General features: G+C 32.7%; 1 protein-coding gene across 1 annotated transcript; it reads right to left on the bottom strand.

Moving 5' to 3' along the window:
• Positions 1–3,252: 3,252 nt before the first annotated feature.
• On the bottom strand, positions 3,253–6,602 carry LOC7496809 (cation/H(+) antiporter 24). The gene is made up of 3 exons (XM_002298471.2): positions 6,184–6,602; positions 5,023–6,030; positions 3,253–4,891 (listed from the first exon to the last, which is right to left on the bottom strand). Exons 1-3 carry the CDS (start codon positions 6,490–6,492, stop codon positions 3,767–3,769), a joined length of 2,442 nt encoding a protein of 813 aa, XP_002298507.1. The 5' UTR covers positions 6,493–6,602; the 3' UTR covers positions 3,253–3,766.
• Positions 6,603–16,852: the final 10,250 nt, after the last annotated feature.

Raw genomic sequence — 16,852 nt, 5'->3', positions numbered from 1 at the left:
ATTTACCATAAAAGAGCAAGTCCCAAAAGTCTTGAAGCACCATTTCTAAAATGCTCAAAAATATATGGTTATAATTATTTTTTAAAATATTTTTTTTAAAAAATATATTAAAATAATATTTTTTTATTTTAAAAAAATTATTTTTGACATTGGCGTATCAAAATGATCTAAAAACACAAAAAAAATATTAATTTGAAGTAAAAAAACATAAAAAAAATTTAATTTTTTTTAAAAACACTTTTAAAACGAAAAAAAATTCAGAATATAATGAAAGTGTCTAAATGTTTTGTACTATCTTTGCTAAGATAAAAAGGAAAAAAAAAGTCTATGCAATGAAGAATAAATTACGATTTAGTGTATATCGTTTGCTAATTAATTAATCTAGGTTTATGAAAAAATAATTAATTAAATATCCTCCTAATCAACTTAGACCACTCTTTATTTGTTTTTTCCTAAACATTTCTTCAATCGTCATCAAAATTTTCCATCATCTATTTATTTATTCTTTTTTATTTTTATCAAGAAACTAAAAATAAATTGAAAAGGAACATGAAATTAATCAAAAAACTAAATTATAGATATATGAATTTAAAAAGATAGGATAAAATATATTTTTTGAGACCATTAGAAATAAATAAATAATTTTTAAAACAATAAAGGATAAATCATAATTATCTAAATCTACAAGAAGAAAATGTACCAGCTTGACCAAACAAAAACCCTTAATTAAACTTTCTTCAGGTTCAGGTTCTGAAAAAGAAAATAAAAGAAAAACTATCTCAGGTGACTGGGATAGTTCGGCACCTTTTGCCCCAGTGGGCTTAGATATTTGGGCCTTAACATTTGGACCCTATACTAAGCTTTGTGCCTTTTGTAGAAATGGAGCCCAATATCATGAAGGGAAACTGCATGTTTTCTGTTCACGTGGGAATTTCTCTTCATGATTATTGGATGAAAATGTATAATTTTACCAGCATAGAGACCTGTGCCACGTGTGAATTAATGAAGTCCGTCGTGTCTAAGAATTTGTGTACGCAGCTAGAGGGCATGCATGGAACAGTAATGATTTCTTTTGTAAGAGAAAGGAAAATAACCAACATGCATGTAACATTAATGATGGCTGAAATAGTTAGAAATTTGTTTTAAATAAATAAAAAATTATAGAGAATAAAAAATTAATTTTAAAAATTTCTTAGTTTTTCTACTAAAAAAAATTCTTGATTTTATTAGATTTAATTATTAATTTATGATGGCTAATCGATGGTTTATAATGGTGAAATTAATTCTTATTAATTCTTCAATCTTTTAGCTTCAAAATTCACTATAAAAAGAGTTGAAAGATGAGTTTAAACCAATAATTTTTCAGATGTTTACACTCTTCCTCACCTCATATTTTAGTGTTTATTCTCATTTTATTCTTTGGTTTTCCTCTCAAATCTAGAGCTTAGGTTCATATTGTTAAGAAATATTTGATTTTTATATTTTTTTGGTTTAAAGACCTTAGTTTAGAAGTGCATCTAAACCAAGATGGCGGTGTTGGAATCTTGAGAGGCATATTACATACATCCTAGTTGCATAAGTGATGAGAAATAAAATCTTAAGGACAAATGATTCATTATTAACAATAACAAAAGATTCATTACTTTAAAGTACTTCAACAAATAAGTATTCTTCTTGTTTTAATTCAAACATGTTTGGTTATGGTTGTGTAACTTGTTAGAATGAAGAAAATATGTTTTAGAAGTCAAAGATGACAATTTTAGAGGGTTGCTAGTGTGTTGGGTTTCTAAGCTATTTCTTGGTTGTTTGGTAATGTTCTTCGTGTTATTGAGAAGAACATTGCCTTAACTCAATGATTTGGATCAATTTTGATCCAATTATTTGCACATAATCCTTCAAGTGACTTTACTAGTTAATAATCTAAGGTTTATTTGTATCAATAACATGATTTCAATAGGTTTTAATCTTGGGGTTTTGATTTTGAACCGAAACTTATTTTGACAAAATCACGGTTTTTAAGTGATAATCGAAGTCTATGAATGCTAGATTATTGATCATTGCACGATTTACAACATGTTCGTGTCCTTGATTTGTACATATTTGATCTGATTTGAAACCTACATTGTTGGGTTCATGTTGAATGTTCTTTGATATTCTTCGTTTTTTTGGGTTTTGATAAGAAATTTTTGAGTTTTTATGTTTTTTTAGTTTGATTTTGTTTTGAATTCTGTCTATAGTTTGGTTTGTTTTTCGGGTCAAACCAGTGGACTTTGGTTTGGTTTATTATCGAACCAAAAGTTTCAGGTCAACTCGATTGGGTCAAAATCAGGCCAAAGGTTAAGACCCTGTTTGGCTAGCATTGTTTTTTCTAAAGGTTTTTTTTTTTTTTTTTTAAGGGTGTGTTTAACAAACACCCCTAAGTCTTTTTTAACAGTTTTGATTTGAGAGAAAAATAGGTTTTTTCCAAACATAACCTTAAACAAAAAAGATTTTTTCTTGTTGCATACGGCCTGATCCTTATAAAATTGCATTTTATTTATAAAAAAAGAGAAAAAAATTGTTTTAGCATTATTTTAGAATTTTTTTTTATTTCTTTGTATTTTTTTGTGGAATTTACAACAAGTTTGTAAAATTGCTTAAGGATTTGGCTAATATTTCAATAATGCTAAGTTTTCTTCTTTTTTTCTTTCTCAGAAAATTAATGGTCAATATTTTATATAAATGTTGGATCTACAAGTAGACTAGTATTTAATTATCAAGAGTTTGAATAGAAAATTCTTAGAATTTTTTAATATTCATCAATTTTAATTGAGAGTATTTTTCACTACAATATATATATGAGCTGTGGAAAACATTTTCACCTTTCAGGATAGGTGAACCATGTCAGGGCACCTACATGAATTCTTCCTATAATGATTTATCTAGACATACAAGTACATAATAAATTCAAAATGCTAGTTTTTTCTTGAGCATAAATCTTTGTCTTAATCTATTGACGGACCACCGATTAGGAATCAATCAGCATTTTTAAACCATATCCATACCATAATGCAATTTATCCTAGATAAGGTATACTAGAAATATTAATACCGTTCTAATTTTTTATTCTGAAATTTCAAATAAAACCAATACACCTGAGTCTCCTGATAATCATAAATTAAATAATTAGATGATGATTTTTTAACCCTGATGTCTCGTCTCGCTGCGGGTGTACATGCGACAATATTATAAAGGTTAGATACGAACAAGACATTTAAAACATAATTAAGAGGTGTTGCCACTTTCAACATTGGAAAAAGTAACAGTCTTTGTATAACAATCCATTGGCATGGTGTAAGAGGTTGTGATAGGGGAAAAACTAGAGTGAAACACGTGATGGAGTGATCTGACCCACTATCGGCTATAATTCTATCATTCACCGTCGGATATGAATGTCGAAATTTGGAATCTAAAAGGTTCTAGTAGAAAATCAAAAAGTTGTTGACAAATAGTCTAAATTATAAAAACAAAAACATTGAAGTCTGCCTTGACCAGTTTTGCTATCTAGCTACTTCATTGTTTTGACTCTCGAGACCTTCTCAGTTCTCCAAGTTGCGACCGCTTGTGCTAGTCCAGAGGTCCTAAGAGAACAAGTACCACAAATCTGTCAATTTGCCTGGGCTTGTTGTCTCATGAAACTGCTGGATTCGGTCCCTTATCATGCATACGGTGAAACATAGCACCGATCAATTATAAACACTCCTAAATATCTGCACAATAGAATTCATTACCCTCTCAAAGTTTGTTGTTGCACCACCAAAATAGAAGTGGTGCCATCGAAATCCATGGACGAGATATAATCACCTATCACTCCTAATTCAAGATGTTCACACCAATCTGATGATAATCCTTTGAGGAGAACTGGATTGATCCCTTTGTGCCTTCCTAGGATCCATAGGTCAAAATGCACATCATTACCAAATGCCTGGATTGTAGCCAATGTTTCTTCTCCATTCTTCATTACAACTTCTCTACAGACCACACGTTTATTTCTTCCATTCCTTTCCCGAAATGATATGATCACCCCATCATCAAGCTTCTTCTCTTGCTCATATTCTCTGTGATGATGATGAGAAAGGAACCTAATCACCGTAAGGAACACATTCGGATTCATTAGAATTCTATCTGCATAAAAAAGTGCCTCTCGAGCGTCTGCTCCCCCTAAAAATAGCACAAGAACATGGCGAGGAGAGCTGTTGAAGGAATGATCAAAAAGGGGGCCCAATAAGTGAACCTTGTGAACAAGAATTCCAACGGAGCATGGAGCGTGGTCCAACACATTTGAGAGCACAGATGGCGTTCTTCGTTGATGATGGAGTTCAGTCATTCTCACGCTATCCCTCCATTCCATATGGAAAGGTAAAATGACAAGATCGGCTTCTTTTATCATAGCCAACTTGCAGATGTCTTGATACATTGTTTGCTTTGGAACCACTGCCGTGAAGGAATGGATCTCCATCACGTCCCTTTTGGTTTCTATGTAGATTTTTAAGGCATTATATGTGGAATCGTAACCTGAGTAATTGAAAGTCATTTTCTGCTTCTCGTGATCTATCAACAAAGGGGCTGCACGGCCATTCAGCTCAGTGAGGCAGAGAGCATAGACTGACAAATTTCTCCGAGATGAACAAGAGAATTCAAAAAGATTGATGAGGGTGGCCACACTATCTTGGTTGTGGACACAAGCTACTACTTTAAGTTCTTCGTGTGGAGGGGTGTATTGGATGGTTCTCCTCGTGTTCACTATATATGGCCTAGTTGGATCGTAGAGGAATCTGATGAGAGGCGTGGCAATTGCTGTCACAGCTGTTACCAATAGCACCAGCATCGTGTAAGATGGGATTTCTATAACCTATAAAACATAAAAATGCACATAATCAATGAATAACTCTTTTATACACCTATCAGTTAAGGGGAATTTCTAGTTCTGAACATAGACTATATGATGATGTGCATATATGCGATGGAGAAAAACTGGCTTACCGATTTTTCCTTCCAATGCATTATTAACATGAACTCCTGCTGACCTCTCAAATTCAGAATGAGCGTGAGAGTAAGAGCATCTCTAAATGGTATTTTCACTAAGAGAGAAGTCACAAGAGTTGCAAGCAGTTTAAACACAATTCCTGACATAGCCAATGTAAAAAGTGGTGCCAATCCAGACCAAGAAACACTTGTCATTGCAGAAAGATCCACGGACATTCCGATGTACACATATGAAAACGGCATGAAGAAGTTCATTATGAATGTCTCGCTCCTCGCCACAATTGATGATCCGAGTGGTGGACCATCGGGTATCACAAGCCCCGTCAACATGCATCCCGTAACAATGCCCAATCCGAGCATGTCTGTAAGAAAACTCATCACCAAAGCCCCTAACAAAATGAGAACCACATAAACTTGCTCGATAAGCTTCCCTTCGGGGTTTTTTCCAAGAATCCATATCATTGCTTGTTGAAGGGTGATAGCACTGAAAACCATGAAAGCTATTACAGAGATCATGTACCATAAAGCGGCATCGACACCAACATCTGTTTGTTTTAGCGCCCCAGATATGATCAACAAGATTATCGCTATTCCGTCCGTTATTATCGCGATAGCCAGGGCCATTTGCCCAATCTCAGAGCTGAGCAGGTTTAGTTCCTGAAGGATAGGATAAATGACAGCATATCCTGTTACAGCCATTGCTAAAACAACTCTTCCAATCGAAGAAGGTTTAGAAAGTTTTTTATCCATTGACGGTCTAATGATGTTTCCAACTATTGTACCTGTGACTAGAGGAATGATCACTCCAGCCAATGTTATCATTTTATATTTCCTTCTCGAAAATTTGATCACAGAGAGATCCATCTTAACCCCAATGATGAAAAGGAAGTACATGAAGCCCATAGTTCCAATATTTCCAATGATATACTTGACATTTGCTGAGAAAAAAGCCCCATTAAACTTCTTGTCGATGCTTAGGACAGACGGACCAAGGATTATACCACCCTTGAAAATTATCAAAAACAACAGAGCAACATATATATGTTCAGTGGCAGAAAAATCCATATTATTTCAGTTTAAAATGTTGGTTAAAATATGCATGCAATGTTTAGCGAAACATGGAAATAAATATACGCAAAAATGAAGGACGAAACTTACAATGACCTCAGAGACAACCTTGGGTTGTTTGCAAGGCCTGAGAAGAAAGGCGACAATGCGAGTCATCAAAATGACTAAAACTGCATCGAACAATATTACACCGAAGTGGAAATTTAACCCGTCATTCGAGTAAAAATAATCTGACGAGTTCCCAGCTTGACGAGTTGCGCGACATGAAAATGAATCTTTGTAATGGTATAATTCATTGGGAACAACGTTGTTAGTGACTGGAAATCTATCAGAATTAGGAACATACAATGCTTCTGTGGAAATGGAATTGTGGAGTGGGTCATCAGCTATCCTAACCATTTTTCTTACGAATACCACCTGAAAATATTCTTACCATAAACTGTGAACATTGAAGAGAGAGACAAGAGAGATGTTAAGGATTGTGGGCATGCATTAGTTGTGGAGAAAGCCATCCATTTCATTTGTAGAAAAACGAAAAGAGTGGAATTTGGCCGACGTTTTGTTATGTTTGACCACTCTTGATTTATTTTAATTCTAACACGTATGCGGTTTGCTTAAGTGGCAAAAATACGCCTTGATATCAGCCTTCCTTTTCTTTTTCCTTGGTTATATCAAGTGATGTTCGTTTCTGAAAGAGTAGTTGTCTCCATCTTATAAAACTCAAAAAGAGTATAGTAGCCCAATCCACATGGATCCAGTAGCAATGCCCAATCCAAGCATGTCTGAAAGAAAACCCATCACCAAAATTACCCCTAACAAAATGTTCCACCACATAAACTTGCTTGACAGGCTGCCCTTCGGGGTTTTCTTTCCTAGAATCCATTTCCTTGCTCGTCAAAGGTATTTTATGCTAAAATAGTAAAAAGGCTCATGACTCATGGAGAGAGGGGCAAGAGAAGGATGACCTATCATTAAAGCTCAATATTAATCAAAACCCGTAGAAAGATGGTTTAGCAAGATACTAGACCCAACTCCCTTTAACAAAACTACATTTTAAACTCAAGTACATGTGGGTTTGGAAAAATAGTAGGGTAATGTCAAGGGATGTTTGAAACTAGATACCTTATCTTGACGAAGTATCTCCAAAAAATCTAACACACCTCTCGGGAAAATAGGACGGAAAGGAAATTTTGATTAACAGGGTTCTCACAGAAAAGAACACTGGGGCAGATCTCTTATCCAAGTTGGCAAGCTCCAACTTGGTTGATCTCTCTCATGAAGTCTGGATTGAAGTCCTAAAGAAACCAAGCATAGAAGAAGGGCCAATAATTGCCTTCGTCGACACAGATGATGATTGGAGGACTACTATCAAAGATTATTCACACACAGGAGAACTGCTCCCAGATAGAAATGAAGTATCCGTCTAACTAGGTGAGCAACCAGGTACTGTATAATTGATGGGATCTTGTTAAGGTGGTCTACCCAAACTCATTTGTTGAAATGTTTGTCCCCAACAAAAAATGCTTATGTTCTACAAGAAATTCACGAGGAAATCTGCGGTCTACACACTATTTTTATGGCTCTTGCAGCCCAAGTCACCAGAGTAGGATTTTATTGGCCAACAATCCTCAACGATGCTACCATATTGGTGAAACAATATGATCAATGTTAGAAATTCATATTGGTCTCTACACAACTCTCTATCAAGCTGACCACTATATCTTCTCCATTGATATTCATCCAATGGGGGATGGACATATAAGGCCCTTTTCCCAAAAGCACGAGAAACAAACAATCCATCTTGGTGGTTGTTGATTATTTCACCAAATGGGTCGAAACGAAAGCTTTAGCAGATATCATCGCCAACAAGGTTTTTTATATATATAGAAGAACATCATTTGCAGATTTAGGATTCCAAAGGTTTTGGTCACCGATAATGGGACACAGTTCGACAATCATAAGATGAAGGAACAATGTCAAAGTCTTCATATCAACCATTGATTCTCCTCAATGTCTCACCATTAGACGAATGACTTGGCTGAACTTACCAATCGGGTTATGCTCAATGGACTCAAGAAGAAGATAACGGAGGCCAAGTCAAAATTGGCAAAGCTGCTAAATGGAATTTTATGGGCTTATAGAACCACCTAAAAGACATCTACTGAAAAAACTCATTTTCTCCTCACATATGGAACTTAGGCCATGATCCCAACTGAAATCGGATGCTCAAGTTATCGAGTAGTCCATTGCACGTCAGAAGATGATCACCCAAGCCTCAAGAACAACTTGGATCTTCTAGAAGAAACCTGTCTAACTGCAGTAATCAGAAATGAGGCTTACCAATGCAGAACTACCTGTTATCATTATGTTAGGGTTAATAATATAATATTTAAGCTCAAAGACTTGGTGTTGAGAAAGTTGAAGGCTACCCACAATAGAGAAAGTAGAGGCAAACTGATCCTCGAAAAAGGATGGTCCCTTCAAAATCACAAGGATAGTAAAGGCCAATACCCACCATCTCCAAGATATGAAGGGAAAAAGTCTTCCTTACGCGTGGCACTCAGATCATTTGAAATTGTATCGTAGTTAATAAAGTATAAATTATTCATTAATCCAATATGATTTTCATCCTCTCTAGAGAATGCCCAAATACCACACCAATTTTAAAGGTGGAAACGAAGTCGTCAGCCCCACAACCTTCCAAGGATATGATGGACTTGATCTTCCTAGTGTGATTGCAAAAAAAATATCTTCATCTTTGTTATTTTGAGTTTATGATGGATTAACGCATTTTTGATTAGTACTTAAAAGTGCATTTTTATCAAGGTTTTATATCATCATTTTGCACTTGAAGTATCAATAACTCCTTAACTAAAGCATGTTTTATAATAACATATCTAATAATATAAGATACCTTTAATTTATGGTAAATGTTCATCTTAAATGCAGGCCTATCACATAAATGAAAGAATTGATTGATGAGTTGAAGTACTGCAATTGAAAGGACAAAGAGATGGGCAAACTTAGAAAAAAGATGATTGGTGTAGTCCAAACTTGAACAATCGGGTGATATCTGGAGCTGCAGATCTTGGATTTAGGTCCATTTTATATGGATGGAAAGATAAGACATAGGCCTACAACTTTCATGTGGAGCCCAAGATTTAAAAAGGCCGTTTTCAAGTCCAAATTGCAGCAACAACAAAGAAGTCTGAATCTGTCCTGCAGCCCAGACACTGTTTAGTGTTCAGCCCATATCTCGAGTTCTAGAAGTCCAAATGATCTCAAATTTTTACCCTGGAAAGATGAGACAATTCTCTAGAACTTTCATGATTTAAGTTTGTTCAAATTATGACGTCATCAATGACGTTTTTGGCAGACAAGAAGATAAGGATTGTCACCAAGTCAAGATGTGGCCACTCACTCATCAATTAGTCAACAAATCAATAGTTCCGAATTTTGGCCTATAAAAGGAGGCATTTGCCATGTATTGAGGCATCTTGGTTTTCAGATCAAGATCATGCTCTTGCTTTCTCTTTATATTTTGTAATGCTTAAGTTTTGCTTATATTAATTTCTTGCGTATGCTTTTCATTTCCTTTTCTTGTTTATTTATGTTTCTTTCTTTCATTATGTGTTGCTAAGTTAATTATGTCAAGGTGAAAAGGGTACACTAATGGTGTAAGAATAAGTATAATATAAACTTAACATGGACCTTAATGTTGGATACTAACATGCTTTATATTTGTTATCTTGTTCACTTTTAATACTTTGCTTGTTAAATGGTTAATCTAGATTTATGTTGTATAACACTTGGTACAACAAATACTTGGCACTTTCATAGCCCATATTGTATGGTATAACCGACACCTGAGCTATGAAAGGAACTTGATTTGTTGTTAACATAAGTTATAATCATGAATGCCTGACAACATTTACAAGTATTAGCATTATTCGAATAAGATAACTAATGTAATCATGTTAACAATTTATAATCCGATTGGAACCTCCTTTGTGTGTGGTTTCCAATTGAATAATAAGAGTTTATACTATACTTGTTTGAAATACCATTAGTGGATCCTCTAACCTTGACATTTGTTGTTATCATTGTTTAATCCTTACATTAATCTTGCATCTCAAAGTTCTCATCAACTTCTTCTTCTTCCTCTTTATTATTATTATTATTATTACTATTATTGTTGTTGTTATTTTGTTGCTGTTAACTATAATTTATACAATTAACCTCCCTGTGGTTCGACCCCGGTCTTGCCGGGTTATTTATTACTTCGACACTCCTGCACTTGGGAAAAGACATCAATCTTTTGGTCGTGTCAATTTTACATTAAAATTCATTTACTAAAAAATCCTATAGATAAAGTAGCCAAAAGAAAGATGACCTATCATAAAAGTTCAACAGAAATCAAAACTCATAGAGAGAGGGTTTGGCAAGATACCAAACCCAACTATCTTGGGATAAGCCACGCGCAAAACCTAAATATTGTGGGTCTAAAAAGATAGTAGACTCAATTCTCTTGGGCTCAGCTATATGTCAGGCCCAATCACACATGGGTCTGGTAAGATGTCAGACCCAACTTCCTTGGGCACGACTACGTTCCGAGCTTAAGTGTATATAGGGCTGATGAGATGCAATACCTGATTCCTTTAAGCTCGACTATGTGTCAGACCCAAGTGTATATGGGTCTGGCAAGATGTCAAACACAACTCTCAAAGGCTCGACTATATGTTAGTTCCAAATGCATATAGGTTTGGAAAGATATCAGATCCACCACTTTTAAACTTAGCTACGTGCTTAGCCCAGGTGCCTCTAGGCTTAGAAATACACTAGACTCAACATTTGTGGGTCTAGGATCTCTTCAAGAACAAACTTACAAAAAGAGAATTTAGAGTCATCATCTCCATAGTTATCAAACCCTGCTCGACGGGTCAACCTGGGACCCGGAGCCTTGACTAGGTCTGTTTTATTTAAAACTCGGGCCTGTAATTAGGTGACCTGACAAAACCCGGTAGAGACCTATTTTTTTTTTTCAAATGTGTTTTTTCTCATAGCCAGAGATTCATTTTTTAGTTGGTTACTCACCCATTTCAAAGTTCATTATATAAATACTAAAATAATGTTTAATTTTCTCAATGTGGGATTTGAAACCCTTTAGTATATATACTTTATGTTCATAAAAAAAGGTTATATTTTTCAATATGGGATAAAAAAAATCTTTTTGATTTAAATATTTTAACTTAAAAGAATAAGATAGTATCTTTCTAATGTAGGATAAAAAACTTTTTAAAATAATATTTTAAACTTCATTATTTACAACATGTATAACCTATATACACATTAATTATTTCTTATTTTTTTCATATGAAATATTAAAACCTCAATTTTTTTTTCTGGATTGACCCGGGTTAACCCTTGTAACCTGGGATCCTCCGAGTCAGGTTTGATAACTATGATCATCTCCCTACACCCTAGCTGTTTAAAAAATCCTCTAACAACTAGATATATGACAATCAATATTAATGTTGATTATAAGGGTCGATCCCATCAAAATTCATGTTGTGTATGAGATAACGTAAGATCGCCTTTTATGGTCATGTGGTATTCTCATAATATTAATGTTGTATAAGAACACACTTACATCAACATTAATGTTGATGTATGAAACTTCCTCCCCACTTGGATGTGAAAAGCGAAAAACATTGTTGGCCCCTCAAACAAAAAGAATAAAGTTCAAGGTACAAAGATTATAAATACTTTATAAATGACCCAAATAATTGGTTCAAAATCTTCACTCTTTTACTATATGTTCTCAGTATTTATCATACACAAACTAAGAACAAATATGCTTGTTCTTAGAATTTAATGTTCATTTATTACAACTCCTCACTATAAAGTCATTGACTTAATCATCGGAGGGTTCCAAAATCCCAAAAAAAATAGACTGTTTTGCAAGAATCCAGGCCTTCATCACCAACCCTCTAGGCCCTCAGTTCTGAAAAATAGAAGATTGATACAAGCGCATGATCATCTATAATCTAAACAATCAAAAACTCAGGTTTCCTAGCATATTGAATTCTGATGCATGAGCATCATCACATTGAAAACTATAAAAACTATAGCTGAAATCATATACCATAAAGCAGAATTGACATTGAAGTATACTAGACTAACATCTAAGATATGATCAGTAAGATATCATTATTGCTTTCATTAGTTTCGCGATATGCAAGGTCGTCTGTCCAATCTCAAATCTCAGCAAGTTTCATTCCAAAAGGATAGGATAAACCACAACAAATCCTATTAAAGTCATTGTTGAAACAATTGCTCCAAACGAAGAAGGTTTGGCAAGTTCTTTATCCATTGACGGTCTAATGATGTTTCTAATTATTGAAGTTGTTACAAGGGGAATGATCTAGTCTAGTCAATGTTACCATTCTATGTTTCCTTCTTGAAATTTTGATCACAAAGAGATCCATCTTAAACCCAATGATGAAAAAAGGAAGTACATAAAGTCTAGGAGTCCAATATTTCTAATGACCTAGCTACCTGGCATTTTTTAAGAAAAAAATGCCTCTTAAAAAATGCCATTAAAGTTCTTGTTGATGCTTAGGATGAATAGACCAATGATTACACCACCCTTGAAATGATCAAAACAATTAAAGCAACTTAAGTTCAGTGGCAGAAAAATCCACATCACTACAATTAAAAATGTTGGTTGAATTATCCAAGCAATATATTAGGAAACATGAAATAAACACACGGAAAAATGAAGGAAGAAACTCACAATGACCTTATAGACAATGTTTGCAAGGCGTGAGAAGAAAGCTGATCATATAAGTCATCAGATTGACTTAAACTGCATTAACAAATGTTATATCAAAGTGAAAATTTAATACCTCACTCGAGTAAATTAAAAAAAAAACCTGACGAGTCCTCTTATCAAGTTACATGACATGTACATGAATCTTTATGATGGTTTAATTAATTCAGTGTGAGTTATGTTGTTAATGACCTGAAATCAATTAGAATTACGAGTGTGCAATAAAAGGAGAGTGTTGTCAAGGATTGTGCTTGTGTATTGATTGTGGAGGACTTTATTTTAATTGCTAAAAAAAAAGAAAATAGTGGAATATTGCTTGACTCTTGCTTATCTTCGACTGTTCTCATGTACTAATAATGAGTTCTCCTAACTGATTCCCCCTACATTTCTTTACCTTAGTTTTTGTTCAATTAAGAAAAGGATGGGTAGGATTTATTAATTAATTGTGCTATGTTGTCTAATGCACATATTAATAGAACCTATTTCTTGTGAATTGGCCTTGATTCATTGTGGATTATAATAGCGCATTGTCGTTTTTTGCCTTCATCAAGTCAACTTAGAAGGCTAAGCTCGGGGTATATTAAACTTTTCCCCTTAATACATTTGACATTAACATTTTCATTGGGATTATAGAGATCTTCTCATATTTTTTAGAATAGTGAAATACATTTATTTCTCTAAAAGGCAAAAATCAGGTAATTGGTTTCTAGAGGCTTTTTTGATATTTCAATTTTTTTTGTACAGTTCAATTACTAACTTAACCTTGGAATAAAAATAAAATAAGGCTTGCTTTCGGGGAATAGGGAATTTCATGTTGGTTTTTATATTATAAATGGATTAGTAGAAAGGTAAATTAGTATTTTGTATACATTAAAAATTATTAAATTTGTAAATCTTCCAGGCGCGTGGATGTAACGCGGATGCGTATGGAAGGGTTCCGCCATGCTTGAGTGGTGCATCTAGCATCCTTCGACAATGAAAAATTATCATCTACAATATTAATAGATTCCCCGAGACATCCTCTTCTCTTAGGTGGCACGTGTTATTATTTAGTGGATGAAATATCATCAAAGATGTTTTTTGTTTTCTCTCTCTATCTTCTCTCTCGAAGTTCAAGCCTGGAAATTAAAAGTTCTAGGTGGTCCCATTAGTTGAGGATATTTTTATGTCAATCCTCATTCTTTTGACTTGTTATTTTTGTCCTCAGACATTTTATAAGTTTTTGTTTTGTTTTTTAATTTTACCTTCAGTCTAGATTTTTTGTTTTTCATTTTTTTTAAGATTTGGTCCTAGTTTTTTTTTCTTCATTTTTTTCTTATCTTTTTTCTTCATTTTAATTGTTTTTTATTTCATCCTTTAATCAAGATTTATAATTTGTTGTTGTTTTTAAACTTGGTCCTCACTTTTTGGGTGGTTTTTTTTTTAGATTTGGTTCTGGTTCTTTTTCTTTATTTTTTTTCTTATCTCTTTTATGAGCTTTTAATTTTTTTTAATTACATCCTTTAATTAAAATATTTAGTTTGTTATTATTTTTAAATTTGGTTCTAATTTTTCGGGTGGTTTATTCTTTTAATTCTTTTGGTAAAATTTATTTTTCTTTTCAATTTAGCCTTTCAATTTAAAATTATCAACCCTTTTATTTTATTTTATTTTCAAATTTTATTCTTATTATATATATATATAATTTTATCTTTTTATATTTGAATTTTAAAAAATTAAAATTAATTATTTTTCCAGTGGTCAGGTTGGCTTTGGGCATTAAAAGTTCATTAGCATCGTCGGCAAATGCATGAATTGCTGCTAGCGTTCCTTCTCCATCACACACCACCACCTCTTTATAAACCACTCTGTTATTCCCTTCATTCTTCACCCAAAACCATGTCACCGCTCCATCACCAAAACCATTTATATGAGAGGAACCTTATCACTGTAAGAGAACCTTCAGGATTAGCAGCCAACCTGTCTGCGTAAGCAAGTGCCTCTCTAGAATCTGCTCCTCCCAAAAATAGAACATATTTGTGAATAAAGTGCCGATGGTAATATTGCATGGAGACAGGGTTATTCGTGCGACCCTTGTCAACAAGAATTCCAATTGATCAGCAAGGTGAACTGGCTAGCTAGGACTCTCGAGTTTACAGATTGCATTCCATAATCATGCCTGACAATCTCTGTTCCTGCAAGTTTATCAAGCCTTTTATTGCGGAAAGGTAAAAGGATTAGAGTAGCTTTATTTGTCAAAGCCATATCGCAAATGTCTTGGTGCATAGTTTGCTTCACAGTTTTTAATTAATTTAATTAAAGTATAATTTCGTGATAATATGAATTATACTTATGAAAATTTTAATCATAGTGCATTTTTGTTCTTCAACAGGATTAAATGTCCATAAAATTTAGCTTACATATCTCATGATAATATGAATTTATATATTAAAAATTATATTCATATTAAATTAATTAAAAAAAAACATCCATAACACTTTGAGTGAGATAATGCAAAGTATAGTATCAATTATCTCCAGTTTTTTTCAACATTATTGCCATTATTAATAAAAATAAGAATATTTAATTTAAAAGTATATAAAATAACAGAAAGTATTATTTGGTGAATTCAACTCTTACAATTAAATTAAAGAAATTCAATTGATGTTGGGCCTAAAATGCAGATGGTTTGATTTGCATGGATCCGGTAGATGTAAGAATTCACAATTTGACGGGATATGGTAGAAAGTTTTAACGGTCAACTATAAGCCTTGCATATAAGAAGTCCAAAACACTTTTCATGGGCTTATAACTAAAATATATTCGACGTTTCCCTAATTTAACGACTGGATGCGAAATCCAAAAATCCTGCTACATTCGTGCTTTTGCAATCAAAGGGTAAAGTGACCATTGACCGTGTTTAGAATTACAGCGTGGCGGTGTTTTTAAGAAAATTTAATTTTTTTTATTTTTTTTATTATTTTAATATACTGATGTTAAAAATAAATTTTAAAAAATAAAAATATATTATTTTAATATATTTTTAAATAAAAAACATTTTAAAAAATAACCGCTAACCCAAAATCACACATTAACCAATTACACAAAGCCCCGTTTGTTTGCTGAAAAGTAATTTCATTTTAGAAAATGGTTTTCTTGAAAAGTGAACTATTTTCTGATGTTTGGTAATATCATGAAAAATAAATTGAAAAACATTTTCCAGTGTTTGGTTATGTCATGGAAAATGAGCTGGAAAATACCTTATTAATATTTTATTGTTTTTCAAGTTTATTAAAATAATGAGGAACAAATCTTACATATTAAAAGGTTGAATGAGAATGAAATTGAAAAAAAATATATAATTTCATAAATTATCTCAAATAAAATAAATAATAATTAAAATAATAGATATCAAATTTAATATATTAAAAAAATGAAAGATAATGAAATTAAAATAATAATAATTACAATTTCATAAATTATTTCAAATAAAATAAGTAACAATTAAAAGAATGAAAATCAATTTTGATAGATAAAAAAATTCAATTAAAAAAATGATAAGAGAAAATAAATAACAATCATAAAAATAAGGATTAAAGTTAATATAAAAATCAAATTCTAAGGGATGAAATTGAAAAACAAATATTCAAAACAAAATATATATAGAAATCAAAAGTTTAAGAATCAAATTGGATATAATCAGCAAATAATATGATATTTCTAAATTTTTCACAACTTCTGAAAAGTATTTTCCACCCAAAATAAAAGAAAAATACTTTTTCTGGAAATCAATTCAAATTTTTCTTTGACTAAAAAATGTTTTCCGTTAACCAATTTTTATAATGACAAATAAACATAAAAATAATTTAAAAATAATTTTTAAAACATTATTTTTCGTCAGAGAAACGAGGCCAAAAACAGTTGTTTTTTTAAGATCAAAAGTGAAAT

The sequence above is a fragment of the Populus trichocarpa genome, chromosome 1 (genome assembly GCF_000002775.5).
Source record: "Populus trichocarpa isolate Nisqually-1 chromosome 1, P.trichocarpa_v4.1, whole genome shotgun sequence".
NCBI lineage: Eukaryota > Viridiplantae > Streptophyta > Magnoliopsida > Malpighiales > Salicaceae > Populus > Populus trichocarpa.
This window is presented reverse-complemented; position numbering and strand designations above follow the sequence as displayed.

Bases quoted from the DNA above. Each gene is read 5' to 3' on its own strand.
- LOC7496809 (XM_002298471.2), bottom strand. From the start codon at position 6,492: ATGGTTAGGATAGCTGATGACCCACTCCACAATTCCATTTCCACAGAA. The intron at 6,031-6,183 runs GTAAGTTTCGTC...ATAATTTTCAAG, and splicing joins AGGTTGTCTCTGAGGTCATT to GGTGGTATAATCCTTGGTCC. The intron at 4,892-5,022 runs GTAAGCCAGTTT...TATGTTTTATAG, and splicing joins TGCATTGGAAGGAAAAATCG to GTTATAGAAATCCCATCTTA.